The sequence below is a fragment of the Hyla sarda genome, chromosome 3 (assembly GCF_029499605.1).
Source record: "Hyla sarda isolate aHylSar1 chromosome 3, aHylSar1.hap1, whole genome shotgun sequence".
In the NCBI taxonomy this organism is placed as follows: Eukaryota; Metazoa; Chordata; class Amphibia; order Anura; family Hylidae; genus Hyla; species Hyla sarda.
In genome coordinates, this window is record NC_079191.1 from 190,600,484 (window position 1) to 190,621,251 (window position 20,768).

A 20,768-nucleotide genomic window follows, 5' to 3' on the forward strand; every position below is an offset into this window, starting at 1 on the left:
CAGGGACGGGATAAAGGCACCTTTAGACGCCGCTGTCAGCTTTGACAGCGGCGATCTAAATGGTTAATAGCCGGCCGTGGCCATTGACGCATGTCGGTTATTAAAATCCTACCTTGAACTTAATTATCTGTAAGGATCCCTTACCTATCTGACATAGATTATCACATACAGTTTGTGCAGTCTAATATCGGAAAACAAGAAGACTATGGCCCTCATTTACTATTGCAAACCCAACATGTTTTGTCGGGTTGTGCGCCAGATTCTGTCGCATTGCACCAGAAATTCTGTCTGCGCCAGATTATGCACCAGAATTTGTGCCAGAATTGAAAAAACCCAGACTAACTCTCCATTTTGCTAAGAAAACCTGAAAAATGGGCGTGGCTGCCAGGAAAGGGGGTGTAGTCTCTGAAAAGGGGCTTGTTCCTGATATATTCACAAAAACCCAACATATTTACTAAGGTTTCCACAGAAAATGTGGTGGATTTGAGCTGAGGAAAACCAGACAGATCACAGCATGTGTAAAAAAAAGCAAAGTGCAGGGAAAAGTGGAAAATGTAGGGAAACCTTAGTAAATACTGTGGAAAATAAATTGTAGGGAATTAAAACCCACAAAGAAACCTACACTACACTCTTAGTAAATGAGAGCCTATATGTAGAATGTATAGCTGCTCTTCCTCAACACAACAGATGTTTGGGACTCTTGAATAGCCACTAAAGACATAAACAGAGAATTGTCAGAAGTTGATGGAATCAGCAAGATCCATCAGTAGACACTTAGTTAGTATAGGGGCGAATTGCTCTATAAAATGTAAAATGTCTATTTAGGGTTGCCATCTTTCTTGCAAAAAAAAAAATACCGACCATGCTAATTAGCATAATTGATTATGTATGCGTAACATCACAAGATACACATATGCAGGGAAAATTTTGTTCTGACCCCTATAACTTTTTTTTTTATTTCTCCTTATATGGGCCTGTATGAGGGCTCATTTTTTCCACCAATCTGTAGTTTTTAACAGTATCATTTTGTTTTGATGTGACCTTTTGATTGCTTTTTTTAAATTTTAATCGGGAGCTGCAGTTACATAGTTACATAGTTACATAGTTAGTATGGTTGAAAAAAGGCATACGTCCATCAAGTCCAACCAGGGGATTGAAGGGAAGGGTGTAAGGGGATAAGGGAAAGGGATGTAGTTTTATAATTCTGCATAAGCATTAATGTTATTTTGTTCCAGGAATGTATCTAACCCTGTTTTAAAGCTGTTAATTGTTCCTGCTGTGACCAGTTCCTGAGGTAGACCGTTCCATAAATTCACAGTCCTCACGGTAAAGAAGGCGTGTCGCCCCTTTAGTTCCTAACTACAACTACCAGCATGCCCTGATACAGCCTGTGGCTCATCAGCTGTCCCAAACAAAAACTATAACTCCCAGCATGTTGGACTATATAGTAGTAAATAGTATAGGTCAGAGTTTTCCAACCAGGGGTGCATCCAGCTGTTGCAAAACTACAACTCCCAGCGTGTTGGACTATATAGTAGTATATAGTATAGGTCAGTGTTTCCCAACCAGGGGTGCATCCAGCTGTTGCAAAACTACAACTCCCAGCATGTTGGACTATATAGTAGTGTAAAGTATAGATCAGTGTTTCCCAACCAACCAATGGCTGTCCGGGCATGCTGGGAGTTGTACTTTTGCAACAGCTAGAGGCGATCTGGTTGGGAAACACTGGTATAGTACAGTGGGGATCAAAAGTTTGGGCACCCCAGATAAAAATGTGTATTAATGTGCATAAAGAAGCCAAGGAAAGATGGAAAAATCTCCAAAAGGCATCAAATTCCAAATTAGACATTCTTATAATATGTCAACAAAAGTTAGATTTTATTTCCATCATTTACACTTTCAAAATAACAGAAAACAAAAAATGGTGTCTGCAAAAGTTTAGGCATCCTGCAGAATTTATAGCATACACTGCCCCCTTTGCAAAGCTAATACCTGCCAGTGTCATGGATTATTCTCAATCATCATCTGGGGAAGGCCAGGTGATGTCAATCTCAAACATTATAAATGCCCAGACTCATCTGACCTTGCCCCAACAATCAGCACCATGGGTTCTTCTAAGCATTTTTCTAGTAATTTGAAACTGAAAATAGTTGACGCTCACAAAGCCGGAGAAGGCTATAAGAAGATAGCAAAACATTTTCAGATGTCAATATCCTCTGTTCGTAATGTAATTAAGAAATGGCAGTCATCAGGAACAGTTAAAGCAAGATCTGGAAGACCGAGAAAAATATCAGACAGAACAGCTTGCAGGATTGCGAGAAAAACTATTCAAAACCCACATTTGATTGCACAATCCCTCCAGAAAGATCTGGCAGACACTGAAGTTGTGGTACACTATTCCACTATAAAGAGATACCTGTACAAATATGGTCTTCATGAAAGAGTCATCAGAAGTAAACCTCTTCTATGTCCTCACCACAAAAATCAGCATTTGAAATTTGCAAATGAACATATAGACAAGCCTGATGCATTTTGGAAACAAGTTCTGTGGACCGATGAGGTTAAAATTGAACTTTTTTGCCGGAATGAGCAAAGGTACGTTTGGAGAAGAAGGGGAACAGAATTTAATGAAAAGAACCTCTGTCCAACTGTTAAGCATGGGGGTGGATCAATCATGCTTTGGGGTTGTATTGCAGCCAGTGGCACAGGGAATATCTCACGAGTAGAAGGAAAAATGTATTCAATAAAATTTCAGCAAATTTTGGATGCTAACTTGATGCCATCTGTGAAAAAGCTGAAGTTAAAGAGAGGATAGCTTCTACAAATGGATAATGATCCTAAACACACTTCGAAATCCACGGAGGATTACATCAAGAGGCATAAACTGAAGGGTTTGCCATGGCCTTCCCAATCTCTTGACCTCATCATAATTGAAAATCTATGGATAGACCTTAAAAGAGCAGTGCGTGACAGACAGCCTAGAAATCTCAAAGAACTGAAAGACTTTTGTAAGGAAGAATGGGCAAAGATACCTCAAACAAGAATTGAAAGACTCTTGGCTGGCTACAAAAAGCATTTACAAGCTGTGATACTTGCCAAAGGAGGCAGTACAAGATATTAACTCTGCAGGGTGCCCAAACTTTTGAAGACGCCATTTTTTTGTTTTCTGTTGTTCTTTTGAAAGTGTAAATGATGGAAATAAAATCTAACTTTTGTTGGCAAATTATAAGAATGTCTAATCTGTAATTTGATGCCTTTTAGAGATTTTTACATCTTTCCTTGGCTTCTTTATGCAAATGAATAAAAATTTTTACCTGGGGTGCCCAAACTTTTAAACCCCACTGTACATGGTGTAACATTCTGGGAGTTAGATGGTTGGTTGGATATATATCAAGCATTGCATTGCCAGTATTTCTAATATAAAAATACTGGCAGGGTGGCCAAAATACTGTCTGTGCCGGTAAAATACCGGCAAGGTGGCAACCCTACTGTATGTCTATTGCCAACTTAACCTGAGTGAAATCAAGTTTGACTGGAGTTGGCACAATCTCCTATTCACTCTGCATTCTGTGTGCAGGGCTTAGGACGCTATTATCTGCTATATCATTAAAAACATATTTTTGCAAAGAAGAGTTTGCTGTCCAGTTGCCTGTCAACTTGTCACTAAGTATACACTACATTAATCATCGTATTAGTCAACACATCCATCATTGTATAATTGAATTCAATGCAAGGACACATTATCATATCCATTTTTTTCATCTGGGAACCTTTTCATCGCAGTGTAACAATCCAGGCATTGGACAGGAATTTTAAGTGATGGAAAAACATTTTGTCATCCATTCCAGATTACACATGTAGTGTAAGCTCAACGTCTGACCAGTGGAGTTCATGTATAAACCCCATTTATTTCTGGTAAATGTTACATTATGGGCTTACATTTATGGCTAGAATCTTATTGGTATACATATACATGGTCATATCTATAGGGGTGCAGTGCAGTGTATTTTTTGAGGAGGAAATCTAAAATTTTTGGACTATTTATTATGAAACAGCTAATACGAATGTAGTTTGGGTTGCCTTATAGGGGTAATCTGGTGGAATTTTTTTTTTTTTTTAAAGCAACCCGTGCCAGAAAGTTAAACAGATTTGTAAATTACTTCTATTTAAAAATTGAAACCCTGTCAGCACTTATCAGCTGCTGTATGTTCCAAAGGAAGTTCTTTTCTTTTTGAATTTATTTTCTGCCTAACCACAGTGCTCTCTGCTGACACCTCTGTCCATTTTAGGAACTGTCCAGAGCAGGATAGGTTAGCTATGGGGATTTTCTTCTACTCCTACAGTCCATAGTAAAATGTACAGAGGTGTCAGCAGAGAGCACTGTGGTCAGAAATTTCACAAAGAAAAAAAATAGGAGTGATTTACAAATCTTTTTAACTTTCAGGAGCCCCTTGAGTAAAAAAAAAAATATGTTTTCCGCTGGAGTACTCAGGCCTTTCTGAGGGGTTGACTTTTTAGAGAAATAAAAAAAATAAAAATAAAATAAAGATATTCAGGGCCGCAGAAGACAGATTGAACAAAGCCGTTCACAAAGCAGAGCAGGCCTGTACAGACAACCCCACATTGTTAGATGAGAGGCCCTGGTGGAATTTGTTAGGGAGAAGGCACAGAATAAATCTTTTTTGCAGGACAGAAATCCTAAATGGGGTAAACTCAATAAAATGCTGGCCAATTTCGTTAGCTCTCAGTGTAGGCAGACGCCTATTCTGGTTATTCAAATAGGAATACAACTCATATTCCTGGGGAGATATCAAAAACATTCTGTGACTTCTTTGGAACCCTATATAAATTATAACTGAAAGATACCGATTGTATTATAACTGAAAGCCAACTAAAATTGTTCTCCCCACTGTGACAGGAGCAGAAAAATTATTTGAACTCACTGATTACTATGGAGGAAATTAGGACAGTAATCTTGTCCGCCCCAGATGGTGCCCCTCCAGAACCAGATGGTTAATTTACCAATATTATTCCTAATATTGTGTCTTTACCCTGTTTACACAAACCAAATATTGTTGTTTCATTTGAATAGAACTAATCATCTCAATATCAATCAATTGTCTCTATATTTAACACACAAAGTACCTGATCATTAGAGCTGGGCAGACAGATCCATTATATTCATAACTTGGACAAAGGTTGAACATTCATGATTTCCAATTAAAGGAACCTGTCCCATTTTTCACAAAAATCTGCATAATTTATACCAGCAAGAGAATCGGTCCATGAAACATAAATAAGCTCTTTTGTTAAAATCAACATTACTCAGCACAAAATTGTGACAGTAATTAGTTCCTGAATATTGTGTAACCTTGCCAAACCCCCTTGAGATTTTTTTTCCCAATTGAAATGGAAATTGACAGTTGAAAAATTGTTTCTTATCTTGTAACAGCATATATTCAGCCAATAATTACATTTCTATTTATTTTAAGGATGTGATATTTCAGACCTGAAAAAAAAAATAATTGTTGGTTGGTGCCTGTGATCTGAGTTGATAGATGTGTCAAGGTCTACTTCTTTTCTTGATCACATCTCAGTATGCAAAAACTGGAAAAACAATCAGCAACAAAGTGGCTGTAGTCAAAAGCCAAAGAAGAGCATTTGTTGAAATTGTAAATAACAAAACAAAAACAAAATTACAGCCCCTAAGATTATTGCAGAGTACTTAATTACTGATAAGGAACACTTGGACCACCTCATGTAATGGATTAGACAACTATGGTCACTATATTTATTCTCTGCAGAAGGGTCTTGGCTTTCTCACCCTCCACTGAAGTCAGTAGGTGATCAGGATGGGATACTCCATCTACTTTCTCACAATCCTAGTAGCATGATTACCTATGGCTCCTCTGGTACATTATTTCCTAGGCTCCTCCATGCCATAACTTTACAAGACACAGAAGTGTAACCTCTGTAAACTTGGAAGCTACAGTGTAAATGAGCACTGCTCATGTCCATATGCCTACATATACAGCATAAAGATCAGTGCTTATTAGAACCTATACTTTACATATTTCATCAAGAACGAGTTACTATGGAGCACATTGACCAGGAGGGAAGGCACAGGCTTGCAGCTTCCTCCATGACTTGTGGCTTAGATGTTGGATTCTTTAGCCCATTCATGGTCCTTATTTACTTATATGACTGAATACATGAACCCCCTTTAATTTCACGAAACTGTTATAACTTAACACTAATATTGTTGCTTAAATTTCTGAACTTTGCATATTAATTTTCAATGCCATGCATGTATTTCTATCATTTATTCCTCTTTTCATGCTATGTATTTTTAAATGTTTAACTGTCGTTGTTTGTTTTATTGCCGAAGCCTAAATCAAAATATAGATGAAACAATATTGAAGAAGCAAATCACTTTAGTTTTTTATCTCATTTTCTGCTCATGGATTATGCCAATTTCTAGTGGTATAATTCCATCATTATTTTCTACATTAAGACTACTCATGCCTCCTGGGCCAATACTCAATTAGATTATTTCTGTCTTTGCCCTAGCTGCATGTGTCCAAAATGATAGCCTTTTCTAGGATCTGCATATGGGCATACATTCTGTTATGTGAATCTAGATGGTAGTGTATAATACACATTATAGTGTATGAATACCATATACACAATGAACAGAGCTTTCTGCAGTTCGATGCACAGCATTTAGTAGGAGCACCCCTGTGCAGCCTGCCATACAGCACTCAGGTCCTTAAACATGGTGAAACATGATGTATCCATGTGATGTGTCTATACCTATACTTTCATAGTTACACTGTGGTATAATTTTCCACATATAGTCAATGAGTATCAGGTTTGGCCCCTTCTAGTCACTCTGGCTGCACCGTACTCCCTCCCAGACTTACCTGCCTGACAATCTGAATGCAGTGCTTCTCTCTGTGCTCAGGGTATCTATGACCTGGTCCTAGAAGTAGAAAAGCAGGGTCAGCGTGACTAGAATTGGCCACATATACTCCTCATCAAACAGTATTTCTTATGACAATTTGGGCATTGACTGGGAGGTCAATGCTTTTCTTTTCTTCACTATCTGGCCTAGACCGCCATTAAGATTTCTCCCATACAAGACTTCTCCACAGAACCAGCCAAACAAACATTTTAGGCTCCTTTCTGCAGTACAATACCCACCTATTTACAAACTCCCCATGTTTATTGTCACACACAGTAATCTTACCCAATTTGAGTCCCCATAAAGTTGTTAGGTCCCCTCTGTGCCCCAATATAGCTGTAGGCCCCTGAACCGCACCCCTTATATAGTTGAGGCCACCATACTGTCCCGCTTTGGCACTTCACTGCTGTTCTGGTCTGGGGAAATATTGTTATGGCTCATAGCAGTAGGTCCCCGGTCTGCAGGGGTAGTGGAACAACAAAGCTTATGGTAGTCACTGCCCTCAGCCACCCAGTGCCCAGTGCCCCTTTGTTGTCCTCCTGCTCCGGTCCTCAGTGCAGTGACGTTAGCCTACCATTTGTTTCAGAACAGTAACCAGTGGCTGTAGCTGCCATTACTGATTTTTTTCAAGTACCCCCTGGAGAACTGCTACGCACCCCTGGGGGTACTTGTACCCCAGGTTGAGAACCACTGCAATAGCGGACAGTTTTTATTTCCACAACAGAGTCCCATAAGACTTAATGTATTTGCACCCTCAGAATAGGAGAAATTCCCAATCGCGGACGCAGACACACCCGAAAGGGGACAAAACACTCCCAATAGGGAACAATCAGGCATATGTGCCAACCTAATCTTGTATACAAGGCTGCCATCAAGGGGTACAGCCAATACCCCAGTAAGGGGCCCAGGCCCCTGCAGCACCCCCTGCAGCAGCCCCAGCACAGAAGCAGAAGACTGCGGTTTAAACATTGCTTCTGTACGTCTTCCGGCCACATGATTCACCCCCCTCATTCCCTCATTCCCCCCATGCCATTTTATTTCCCCTGTGCCAAATCATCCCCCCTTTATTACTCGCTGTGCCACATAATTTCCTCTTGATCCCCCCCTCTGTGCTATTTTATTCCCCCTTTATTACCCTCTGTGCAAATTCATCACCCCCTCTTTACCACTCCCTGTGCCATTTCTTTCCCCCGTGCCATTTTATTCCCCCTTTATCCCCCTGTGCCACTTCATAAAGAGGGGGGGTGATGGATTTACACAGAGGGTAATGAAGGGGGAATGAAATGGCACAGGGGGATTAAGCAGAAATGATGTTCAAAGGGAGTAAGGGGAGATAATTTGGCACAAGGCACTGGGGAATAAGGTGGCACAGGGTATAAAGGGGGATGAAATGGTACAGGGAAGTGGTGAATAAATGGCACTGGGAGAGTCTACTGTAATATTGCTTTTTATCATGTTTTATGGGTAATTACACTCTGAAGTGAGTACAGGACCGTATTCCATCATTTAGAAAGATTTTTTTAGCCTTTTTTCCCCAACAGGGTACATCTCTCATTAGCAGACAATTTTTTATTCCCTGTGAGTGTCTGCAATTGGGAGATTCTACTATATATGGAGGGGAGGTGGCGGCCCATGCTTCAGGTGAGGGTCGTGACTCGCCGCTCTGGGGGAGAGCAGGTGCTCCGTTCAGGAGATCGTGAGGGGGCCACAGCGGTTGGACCCCCCGCGATCTAAAACTTATCTTTCCTGTGGATAGGGGATACGTTTTTCTGTACTTCAAGGCATGGGACTTCTCCTTTAATTGGTTGTCTTTTCAGATTGGTAGCATTATTTTCATTTGCATCTTCTTTGGTCAATCAACTTACCCATTTTGTGTTTCTGCGCAGTCAGACTACAGACAGGGAGGATGGTGCTTATAGTTTAGTAGGAGACAAAGCAGATCCTGTGACTGAAGGAGAAGTTGGTGAAGAAAAGTAGAGCAGTTGCCTATAGAAAATAATCAGATCGCTTCTTTCAATTTTCAGAGGCTTTTTTTTAAAGATAAAAGAAGCGATCTGATTGGTTGCTATTGGCAACTGGTCAACTTTTTCTTTGCTAAATCTCCCCCATTATAATTTTACTGAAAGAATGCAGTTACGAACGGCATATTGGACCGAAATGATAATTTTCCTCCAGTATAACAAAATAGTTTAGAATAACAAATAAGGTTGAAAAATGAACACAATGTAACTATATAATGCACTTAACAAAGCTAAACTGGCAAATACAGCTGACAGATTCCCTTTTAAAAGTGTCAACCTACCAGAAGATGTAAAATATGTAGAATCGTCTATTCTGAAATGTAAAATAATAGATACTCTTATTCAATGAATAGTTTATAAAGAGAAATCCGGTATATTTATAAGTAAATGATGTGGACATTATTCATGTGCTGGTGTTCATAAAATATGATTTTGAAGGTCTGTAAGCTGTGTTGCAATAGCTATGACTTTATTCATTGACTACTAATGACTTGATTCCATCCCTGCTCCCTATGTAAGGTCTTCTAGAATGGGTGTCACCTAATTGATGGTAAACCACTGTAGAGACAATAAATAGCTCACAATACTAAAGTTTCCTGTTCTTTGTTATGTAAAAGTTTGATAAAAGTTTGCTGTGATTTTTTTTATGGCAAAAAAGACAGACTGGAATGTTTTTGTCTGAAAATAAATTATATTTATGAAAATTTGATACCTTAAAGGGGTATTCTGGGTTTATACATCTTCTCCCCTATCCAAAGGATACCGGATAAGATGTATGATCGCAGGGGTCCCGCAGCTGGAGACCCCCGCGATCTCGGTGCAGCTTCCGAGACGGGGATGTGACATCACTGCCACGCCTCCTAGTGACATCACGTCAATCCCCCTCCCATAGACATGAATGGAGGGGACATGACATCACCAGGGGCATGATCGTGACGTCACGTCCCCATCTCGGAAACCCGGAATACCCCTTTAAGAGTGCATTTTCTTTGAAACTGCTATTAATATGTATGTATTATTTATTTTTTTATTAAACAGAACATGAGAGTTCGAACAGTCAAAGGACAAGAATATTTTTCTAAGTCAGGAGCAAAGTTCTGCGGAAAAATGGAACAGAAGTTTCTGCTAGTTGACTGTGAAAAAGTTATGTATGGCACTTACAGGTAAAATGTATTTCCAGCCTTTTTATTCTTGATGTCGATATTGATGATAATAATATCATTTTTACTATCCTTATTGACAGAATTATTTGTCACATTTACAAATTATTTGTAGATATAATAACTTCTACTTCATCGAAACTTTATTCTTTCTCAGTGGTGTAATTTTATAACATATGGTGACACTAGCATTTTATTTTGCCTAGAGCAAGGGTGTTAAGAACACTATGATTTTCAAACCAGATGGCTGGCACGTTTTGAAGCAATAGTATGCCCTACCAGAATAACACAATAGCAGTAGAGCAATAAAATGGAGGAAAAAAGCGGAGGTAGCGCCGGGTGCGGTGTAGGTCTTTATTCGGTATAGGTGGGTACCCAGGTGGAGGTAGCGTGTTCCTTGCCGGTGATGGTAGCTTGGTATGCAGCCCAGCAGCGTGAGGATGGAGCCCAGAGGAGAGTCCGTAGAGTAATGTTGAAGTATTGGAGAGAAAAAGCTGCGTTGGCGCTCCCAAGGAAGTAACCCAAGTCGTGGGTATTGATGCAAAATAATTTATTCTTACAGCATAAGAAATCAAAGAAAATAATAAATATAAAGCAAGACGCGTTTCGGGAGTCACGGCTTCCTTTTTCAATTGCAGGTGGTGGCTGTATGGCAAGGTAACAGGTATATGTGTTTAAATACATGAGAAAATGGCGCCAAAACCAGGTGAGCTGGTGATGTAATGTGGGGTGGATGCCAGGGCCAGGTAGGGGCCAGGCATTAAAGACCTAAATAATAAAACATATTCAAAGAAGGGGCATGAAATCCACATAAAACATATTAAAAAAATATAAAAAATCATAGGTATAGTCTTTTACAGGAGTGTTTCAAACTGAACCGTGAGAATTATCCGTGGTGGCGAACAATCAGGAAGCTGCCGGCGTCTGTGGGACCAATCAGGAGGCAGTAGGAGGAGGCAGGGTTGCCGCTGTGGGAAATGAATGGAGACAAGCCCCTTGTAGCTGATTGGCCGCTTGCTGCGAGAGGTGAGGAGGTGGCCAATCAGGAGCACGCCATACTATGCTGAGTACAGTTACGATGTCATAGGGGAACATGGGCTGTATGAGGATAAGTCCAAAGAGAGTGGGCGGGGTGCTGATTGGCTGTCCGGGATCTTTAGATGTGTCAATCAGAGGGGGGACGTATAAGTCCGGGTTGTGAGTCTTTGTCGCTGGTGGCGGTGGAATAAAGTTCAAAAAAGTTCAAAAACGTCAGCCAATCGCTGTAAGATCAGTCCGGGTGGCGTCCAATCAGAGTAAAGACGTGTATATCCTCTCCAGGAGATTCCTAGAGGCGTCGGCGGCAAATCCATTTTGAATAATACAACCAATAGCTGCTGGGCAGGTCCCGGTGGCGACCAATCATGAAGAAGGATGTGTTGTAGTGCTGTCAAGATGCCGATGTCAGACTTAATCATCGTCCGGGGGGGCTGTCATCTGATCTCAAAGTCCGGAGCACACTAGGAACTTGTCATGGAGGAGCTGGAAACCTGTAAGGGAGTAAGGAGGTGGACGGGGAAGGGAGAGACAGGTGGTCTCTCCCTTCCCCAAACGGCGGCTTGCTGTCAGCTTGTCCCGCATTGAGGAGGCATCTGGTGCGGCTGCGAGGAGGCATCTGGTACGGCTGTCATCGGAGCCCGGAACATACTTGGAAATTGTCATAGAGGAGCTGTAAACCTATTGGGGAGTAAATAGGTAGAAGGGGAGGGGAGAGACAGGTGATTTTGGCAGCGGCTTGCTGTCAGCTTGTCCCGCAGTGAGGAGGCATCTGGTGCGGATGTCATTATGTCATCTGGACATGTGTATTACGTGACCTTTTCAATGTATTCATTCAGACCAGAAGGTGTCAAAGTTTTGAGGGTGAAGATCCAGAAGTTTTCACTTTTCCTCAGGACTGCGAAGAGGTGGGCGGTGTCAGCGGAGATGTGTTCAATGGGTGTGATGGTGTGACACCTGAAATCGCTGCTGTGCTTTTCCGCTGCATGCCTGGAGACACTGTGGAGTTTGTACCCCTTGGTGATATTGGATCTGTGCTTGTTAAAGCGCTGATTCAATGGCTGGATGGTACGCCTGACGTACTGAAGATCACAGGGGCACTCAAGGAGGTAGATCACGTAGGAGGTGCTGCAGTTGATAAAACTCTTGATGGGGTAAGGGATGTTGATGATCTTGCAGGTGAACTTGGTGCATTTGTTCGCAATGTTGTTGCAGCATTTGCAGAGGGGTTTGCTCACCAACAATGACCAACCTGAACATACCCACTCCTTCAACTTCATCACTACCCACAATGATGACCACAAAAACATCAAGAAAATCATCACGGACCACTGGAAAACTCTCCTGCTGGACCCCTTCCTCAAAGACATTTTGCCACCCAGACCTAATATCACTTTCAGGAAGAACAAATCTCTCAAGAATATGCTGGCACCCAGTAAACTGAAAGCACCTAAGAAACAAGCTACCCTGCTGGACACCCCACCTGTCACCGGCTCATATAAGTGCAGCAAACCCCTCTGCAAATGCTGCAATGACATTGCAATCAAATGCACCAGGTTCACCTGCAAGATCACCAACATCACTTACCCCATCAGGAGTTTCATCAACTGCAGCACCTCCTACGTGATCTACCTCCTTGAGTGCCCCTGTAGTCTTCAGTACGTCGGGTGTACCATCCAGCCATTGAATCAGCGCATTAACAAGCACAGATCCAATATCACCAAGGGGTACCAACTACACAGTGTCTATAGGCATGCAGCGGAATACCACAGCAGCGATTTCAGGTGTCACACCATCACACCCATTGAACACATTTCCGCTGACACCGCCCACCACTTCGCAGTCCTGAGGAAACGTTAAAACTTATGGATCTTCACCCTCTAAACTTTGACACCTTCTGGTCTGAATGAATAGTTCGAAAAGGTCACGTAATACACACGTCCCGATGACATAATGACATCCACACCAGATGCCTCCTCACTGCGGGACAAACTGACAGCAAGCCACTGCCAAAATCACCTGTCTCTCCCCTCCCCTTCTACCTCTTTACTCCCCTATAGGTTTACAGCTCCTCTATGACAATTTCCAAGTATGTTCAGGGCTCCGATGACAGCCGTACCAGATGCCTCCTCGCAGCCGCATCAGATGCCTCCTCAATGCGGGACAAGCCGACAGCAGCCGTTTGGGGAAGGGAGAGACCACCTGTCTCTCCCTTCCCCGTCTACCTTCTTACTCCCTTACAAGTTTCCAGCTCTTCCATGACAAGTTCCCAGTGTGCTCCGGACTTCGAGATCAGATGACAGTCCACCCGGACGATGATAAAGTCTGACATCGGCATCTTGACAGCACTACAACACATCCTTCTTCATGATTGAAATAAATAGAAAGAAAAAAGACCGGGGAACGGCGCCTCGTGTATTACCCTTAAACACAAACAGCAAGTGTAAATGTGGGAGAAACCCACGGCACTTATAGGTGGCTGCTCACCAGATGTAAATAGAAGTAACGCATATCACTCCAAATAGGGGTACTCACTGATGTCCAAAGGAGGGCTGCAAGCCGGAGGTCACAGGCACATACGTCCTGACGTAGTCATCAAACGGAAAATGGAAAAGGACCTCATTCATCCAGGCGCTGCCGGTTAGGTCATCAGGTGCACAAAATGATGCAATGTATACCTTGGAATATTGTATACATGAAAGTTTATTAAAAAATAATAAACAACATACAGATTACGCGTTTCGAGGGTGACTCCCCTCTTCCTCAGATCAGGTGTGCTGATCTGAGGAAGAGGGGAGTCACCCTCGAAACGCGTAATCTGTATGTTGTTTATTATTTTTTAATAAACTTTCATGTATACAATATTCCAAGGTATACATTGCATCATTTTGTGCACCTGATGACCTAACCGGCAGCGCCTGGATGAATGAGGTCCTTTTCCATTTTCCGTTTGATTCTTCATGATTGGTCGCCACCGGGACCTGCCCAGCAGCTATTGGTTGTATTATTCAAAATGGATTTGCCGACGACGCCTCTAGGAATCTCCCTGAGAGGATATACATTTCTTCACTCTGATTGGACGCCACCCGGACTGATCTTACAGCGATGGGCTGATGTTTTTGAACTTTTTTAAACTTTATTCCACCGCCACCAGCGACAAAGACTCGCAACCCGGACTTATACGTCCACCCTCTGATTGGCTCATCTAAAGATCCCGGACAGCCAATCAGCACCCCGCCCACTCTCTTTGGACTTATCCCCATACGGTTCATGTTCCCCTATGACATCGTAATTGTATTCAGCATAGTACGGCTCGCTCCTGATTGGCCACCTCCTCACTTCACGCAGCAAGCAGCCTATCAGCTACAAGGGGCTCGTCTCCATTCATTCTCCACAGCGGCAACCCTGCACAGCGATGACAGCCTCCTCCTACTGCCTCCTTATTGGTCCCACGGACGCCGGAAGCTTCCTGATTGGTCGCCACCACGGATAATTCTCGCGGTTCAGTTTGAACTTCCAAATACTCCTGTAAAAGACTATACCTATGATCTTTTATATATTTTTTATATGTTTTATGTGGTTTTCATGCCCCTTCTTTAAATATGTTTTACTATTTAGGTCTTTAATGCCCGGCCCCTACCTGGCCCCGGCATCCACCCCACATTACATCACCAGCTCACCTGGTTTTGGCGCCATTTTCTCATGTATTTAAACACATATACCTGTTACCTTGCCATACAGCAACCACCTGCAATTGAAAAAGGGAGCTGTGACTCCCGAAACGCGTCTTGTTTTATATTTATTATTTTCTTTGATTTCTAATGCTGTAAGAATAAATTATTTTGCATCAATACCCACGACTTGGGTTACTTCCTTGAGAGCGCCAACACAACAATAGCAGTAGGGAATTTTGTGACCTAACTATAACTACACTGTTACTACAGATGCCATGCACTTTACTTTGTTGTCAAATTTACAATGCTTTTGCCTTAAATACTTTTTGTTCTTAAAGGGAATCAGCTCTATATCATGCTTTATCAATTTACATTTTCTTTCCAAGCTCAAGTGTCATAGGGGCTGTGCTGAGCTGCAGCATGCAAGTGTTCGACCTCCCTCCCCCACCCCCACCTCTCCCTGCACTGCATGATTGATGGACAGGTAGAGGTGGGGGAGGAAAAGGACATGCATGCTGCAGCTTAGACAGTCATTTATGACCCTTGAGCTTGTAGGAAAATACATTTTATAATTTTGAAAGCAGCCATTAGCTAAGAGACAAGTATCATTTATTTTATCTCCTTCAGGTATCTGCCCATGTCTGCAAATCTGAGTAAAATATAGAGCTGACAGATTCCCTTTGAATTCACAAGTGATGCTGTTCTTATTTAAAACTGTACAGATTATATTAATGAAGTAAAAATACATGTTTACATATAAGCTGATTTCTTCCACTTCTGTATGACTGTGTTTGATCAAGCTCTGTAAAAAAAAAAAAAAAAAAAAAAGAGCTTGCCAAACCTTTTTCTTGTTTGAGTTGGAATAATAAAAAGGCATTTTCAGGCTATATAAAATCTATTGTTTTGTTTTTCACAATACAATAGATTGGTGTATTTCTAGGTAGGTTGTGAAAGTCTCTAAATGTGTTAAAAAGCCCACAACTGTTTCATTACCCATGATTTTCCATTCCCCCACCAGCTTTTGTTTATTCTGTTGCAGTGATGATGCTTTGTCCTGACACTTGACTTGATTGCAGATAATCACCGACTGCAATGGTGACTTTACTGACTCAATCACTATGGTCATGTGTTGTGACATGTGTTGTCACTGCTGGGGTGTAAACAAGACAGAAGATCAGTAAACTTTTAGCATAGGATTTATGGATGGGTCCCAAAGGTGGAGATATATTATTTTGTTATTTTTAACGCATATGCAGCTAATTTGACTTTGTTTACTAACCTGAATAACCAATTTAAAGGGGTACTCTGGTGAAAACCTTTTTTCTTTTAAATCAAATGGTGGCAGAAAGTTAAACATATTTGTAAATTACTTCTATTAAAAAATCTTAAACCTTCCAGTACTTATTAGCTGCTGAATGCTACAGAGGAAATTCCTTTTTTTTCTCTGTCCATTTTAGCAACCATGCATAGCAGTGGTATGCTAAGGGCAGCATGGTGGCTCAGTGGTTAGCACTGCTGCCTTGAAGTGCTGGATAACAACAATTATTATTATAATAACGTCAGAAGAGAGAACTGTGCTCGTGATATCATCAGAGAGCAATCCAAAAAGAAAAGAATTACCTCTGTAGTATTCAGTAGCTAATAAGTACAGGAAGGATTAAGATTTTTTAATAGAAATAATTTACAAATATGTTTAACTTTCTGCCACCAGTTGATTTAAAAGAAAAAAGGTTTTCACCGGCGTACCCCTTTAAGCAAAAGTAAAAGACTAATTGACACCAGCTTCACCAACATTAATTTAATGAAATGCATACCTAAACAAATTTCTATAGTTAATAAGAATATTCTATGAAAACATAGAGACTATGCTCGTCCTGAAATGGTAATACATGAATTATATCTTTTCATGTTATCTCATGGTCCCTAAGTCCCTGCACTAGGCAAAGTCGTGTGTCACCTTTTCTTGGGGTGTTCCTTTAATCTTAAAAAATATACATTTGGGGAAAAAAATTACTATAATACAATGTACAGTGTATTTATGCTCATGTTTCAGTTTTACAGATCAAAAATGTGAAGATTAAAGGGGTACTCTGCCCCTAGACATCTTATCCCCTATCCAAAGGATAGGGGATAAGATGTCAGATCGCAGGGGTCCTGCTGCTTGGGACCCTCGGGATCTCGGCTGCAGGACCCACATGTTGCAGCTTCCGGAAACGCTGGAGGCTTCGGCTCCCAACCACGATGACGTGACACCATGACATCATGACTCTGCCCCCGTATGACATCATGCCCCATCCCTCAATGCAAGTCTATGGGAGGGGGCGTGACATCTGTCATGCCCCCTCCCATAGGCTTGCATTGAGGGGGCGGAGCGTGACATCACACAGGGGCGGAGTCGTGACATCACAATGCTCCGGCCCCCGTGATCGACACGCTCCGGGGACTGATTTTAACGGGGTGTGGCGTGCAAGATCACGGGGGTCTCCAGCGGCGGGACCCCCGCGATCAGGCATCTTATCCCCTATCCTTTGGATAGGGGATATGATGTCTAAGCGCCGGAGTACCCCTTTAATTATTAGTAAATGCAATTTTTTTTCAATTAAAACTTAATATAACTGTACTAATGTTAATGACTAATCATTCCTTTTTTTTTTTTTAAGCTTCATGTGGTCATATGAAAAAGTTCACCTAAGTATGATGCAAGTGATCACTGGAAAACTAGTAGAAAGTTTTGATGAGGAATTCCGAACACTTTATGCTCGCTCCACTGTCCCTGCAGTATTTGGACCAGAAGTGTCTGTAACAGGAAAGCACAAAAAAATTCCATGGGAAAATGGATCATACCAAAACTCCTTATCTTCTTTACTTTCTGCTTCAAGCCAAAGAAGCATCTTTGGAAGAAAAGAACAAACAAGCATATTAGATTCATCTTATTTGAAAGCAAGGAATAGATTTGCCAACAATGAAGAAGAAAAATATAATTCCAGAAATTTGTCTTATAGAGGATTCAATGTTCAAAACAAAATTAATCAATTCCAGCAGTTTGACCGCAATGACAACTGGAAACGACATAGTTATGCTGCAGGTGAAAAAACAGATGTGTCTCCTTATTTAATGCTTAATCGAGCTTCAAACAGCCGGATTAATAATCCACCAGTGCTCTGGAATAGACAGATAGATGCTATGAGTCTAGGGTCATCATCCAGGGGTGGGTACTCAAGTCACTATAATGGATCTACAACTCAAAGCTTTGCTCATCGTTTGTCACATAGGTTAGGACCAAATCTTTCTGAAAGAAATTCAAGTGTACGAAGATCTTTTCATGGAACAGACAATCAAGTGCGTTCGGTACAGCAGAGGATGCCTACTTTGGAGCACACTACTAAGTCGTTTCTTCGAAACTGGAGAATAGAGTCATACTTAAATGATCACTGTGATGTAGCTCCAGAATCAATAGAAACAGAGTTAAGCAGAGGAGATGTCAATGAGGGAGCTAATAATCCAATGGAATATTCACTGTACAGCCAGTCTAGGCTCCGGACATCAATTCTGTACAAGCCAACATTGCCAGAACAAAAGGAAGCCAGAAGCTGTACGACAAACTCTTCTCATTCAAATTCAACCATTGTTGATTCTCAAGGAAGCCAAACTCCAAAGTCTTCACCATTAAACGTTAGAGTTTCAGAGTCAAAAGAAGTCAAAAACTTTCCAAGCTATGATCCACAACACTCTTCTCATCATCACGATGTGTTGAAAAGGCACAGTCTGCAGGTTCCAAACAACTCAAAACTTGTAAACCATGGTTTAAGTTACAATACGAACCCTGGGCCATCAAGTTACCTCTATACATCACTTTCTACCAAAAAACAGCCAGACAGTATTAGGAAACAAAATGACAACATTCTAAAAAGGCGCAGCTTGCCTCTCTTTGAAAGTCGAAAGGTAAACGTGATTCATGGTAACAATGTTATTCCACCAAATTATATTTATACGTCACTAGTTAAAAGACAGCCAGAAAACTCTGTACGTGTAAACTCTTCAGATTTCCAAAGCACTGAAAAACTAAGAAATAGCACAAGAAATGAAAATGAACCTGTAAGCAGTGATACTATGCAGCCTGTTAAGGAATCACTCTCCACAGAAACTTTAGATGAAGATGAAGGTAAAGACTCCCCAGGTAAGAAAGAAAATAAAGGTTCTCCCAGCTTCCTTAAAAAAGGTTCAAAGAAACTGAAATCATTGCTCAATCTAGCACCAGACAAAAAGGAGAATCTATCTAAAAACAAAGCACCTGCCTTCTATAGAATGTGCAGCAGTTCTGATACATTGATCTCTGAAGATGATTCGGAACAATGTCCAAAAAAATCTGACTCAAAAAATGATTCCCCTGCTCGTAAGGAGAAGACACTATCCATGTCCCAAATAAGTCTAAATAGAAGTAAAGATAATGTTACTTTAGGATCTAGTAGATCAAACATATTTCTTTCAGAGGAAGGCAAACCTAATCGATCACCTACTATTAGTAGTGTTGAAAATAAATTTATTGAAAACACAGGTGATGCCTCAGCACCTCGATTTAATACAGAACAAATCCAATTTCAAGACACAAGAGCACAAGTACAAAGTAATCCATATGGTAGAATTGCAATGCAGAGAGACATCTCCTTAAGACATCCAAAGGATGGAATTCAGAGAGTACTGTCTCAGAGAGAGATACACCATAGTAATATTCCCCATATCATGCAGAGAGAGATGCATTTAAGACACTCACACAGAGATCTGCACCACAAAGACCTGCTACGTAGGGATATGACTATGGTACAGCCTATGCCAGAAGTTCAAAAGCCTCAGGAGGATTCCAGCATCCCTCGCCCAAATGACAGAAGGGTTTATAGTCGTTTTGAGCAGTTTTGTAAGTTAGAAAACAATACACCCTCTTCTAATACATCAAGTATCAATGCACCTGTTTTAGACTATAAAAGTAAGGGAATTGCACCCAGTTATTCAAGACAACCAAGTTTCAACTCAAATGTTTATAACTCTGTCCAACAAAATGAAAATAAATTTGGCCGTTTTATGCAAAAATTTGGAAGCTTCATTCACAAGAAACAATAAAGAATAATGACTTAAAAAAACAAAAACACATCATTGTAAATAGGGTTTTGTTTACTAGCTCATTGGTTCAATAGGATTGTTTATCTATCCATTTTGTAAAATATGCATTTTGTAATAAAACTTTACTGTCAGAACAACTGCTTGTTTTTATTATGTATACAAGTTTGTAAATAGCTATTTATCCTATCCTAAAAAGATTAAAAAGAAATGCAGACTAAAAAAGAATCCATGGTAGAATATAGTAAATATGTCTAAAAAAAAATCCTGTATTTTATGTCCATAGCCAAATCACAATGTATTCTGTCCTTTAACATGAAGCTCTAATTGGTTTTTAACTTACTAGGTGCAAGGAAAACTGTTTTTCTTTTAGACTCCATATCTACCCCATATGTATTGAAATAATTATCATGCACAAAAGTAGCAGACCCAAGTTTATTCAGCACATCTCCCTCTAATATTTGTTTCCTGACATCTTAAGGGCTACTGGTAACCTTAGTTCATTACCTTAAAGGGGTTGTCCTGTGACAGAAATGACCTATGTATGGTGTCAATATATTTAATAAAGCAACTTACTGATATAGTGTGATATAGTGTTATTTTCCAAAGTGATCAGATGATAATTTGTTCACTTTGGTCTATTCCTGTAAGATGGGATGTCATTTTACAGAGAGCGGCAGCTCCCCTTACCCCCATGCCTCTTGTCCCTCCTCCCCTAATGTCAACATGGAACCACAGTTTTGTGAAGGAAAGGGCTGGTTTATTGTTCATTAACGTCATGGCTGCTTAGATAAGGCAGTTG

The 20,768-nt window shown here is 40.9% G+C and overlaps 1 protein-coding gene across 1 annotated transcript in view; it reads left to right on the plus strand.

Moving 5' to 3' along the window:
* Nucleotides 1-20,091, plus strand: part of FAM83B (family with sequence similarity 83 member B) — a 108,319-nt gene extending 88,228 nt beyond the window's left edge. The window contains exons 4-5 of the mRNA XM_056563239.1: nucleotides 10,024-10,148; nucleotides 17,515-20,091. Of these exons, the coding sequence (XP_056419214.1) occupies nucleotides 10,024-10,148; nucleotides 17,515-19,969 (2,580 nt within the window). The 3' untranslated portion in view covers nucleotides 19,970-20,091. The remainder of the gene's footprint in view (nucleotides 1-10,023; nucleotides 10,149-17,514) is intronic.
* The last annotated feature ends 677 nt before the right edge of the window (nucleotides 20,092-20,768 follow it).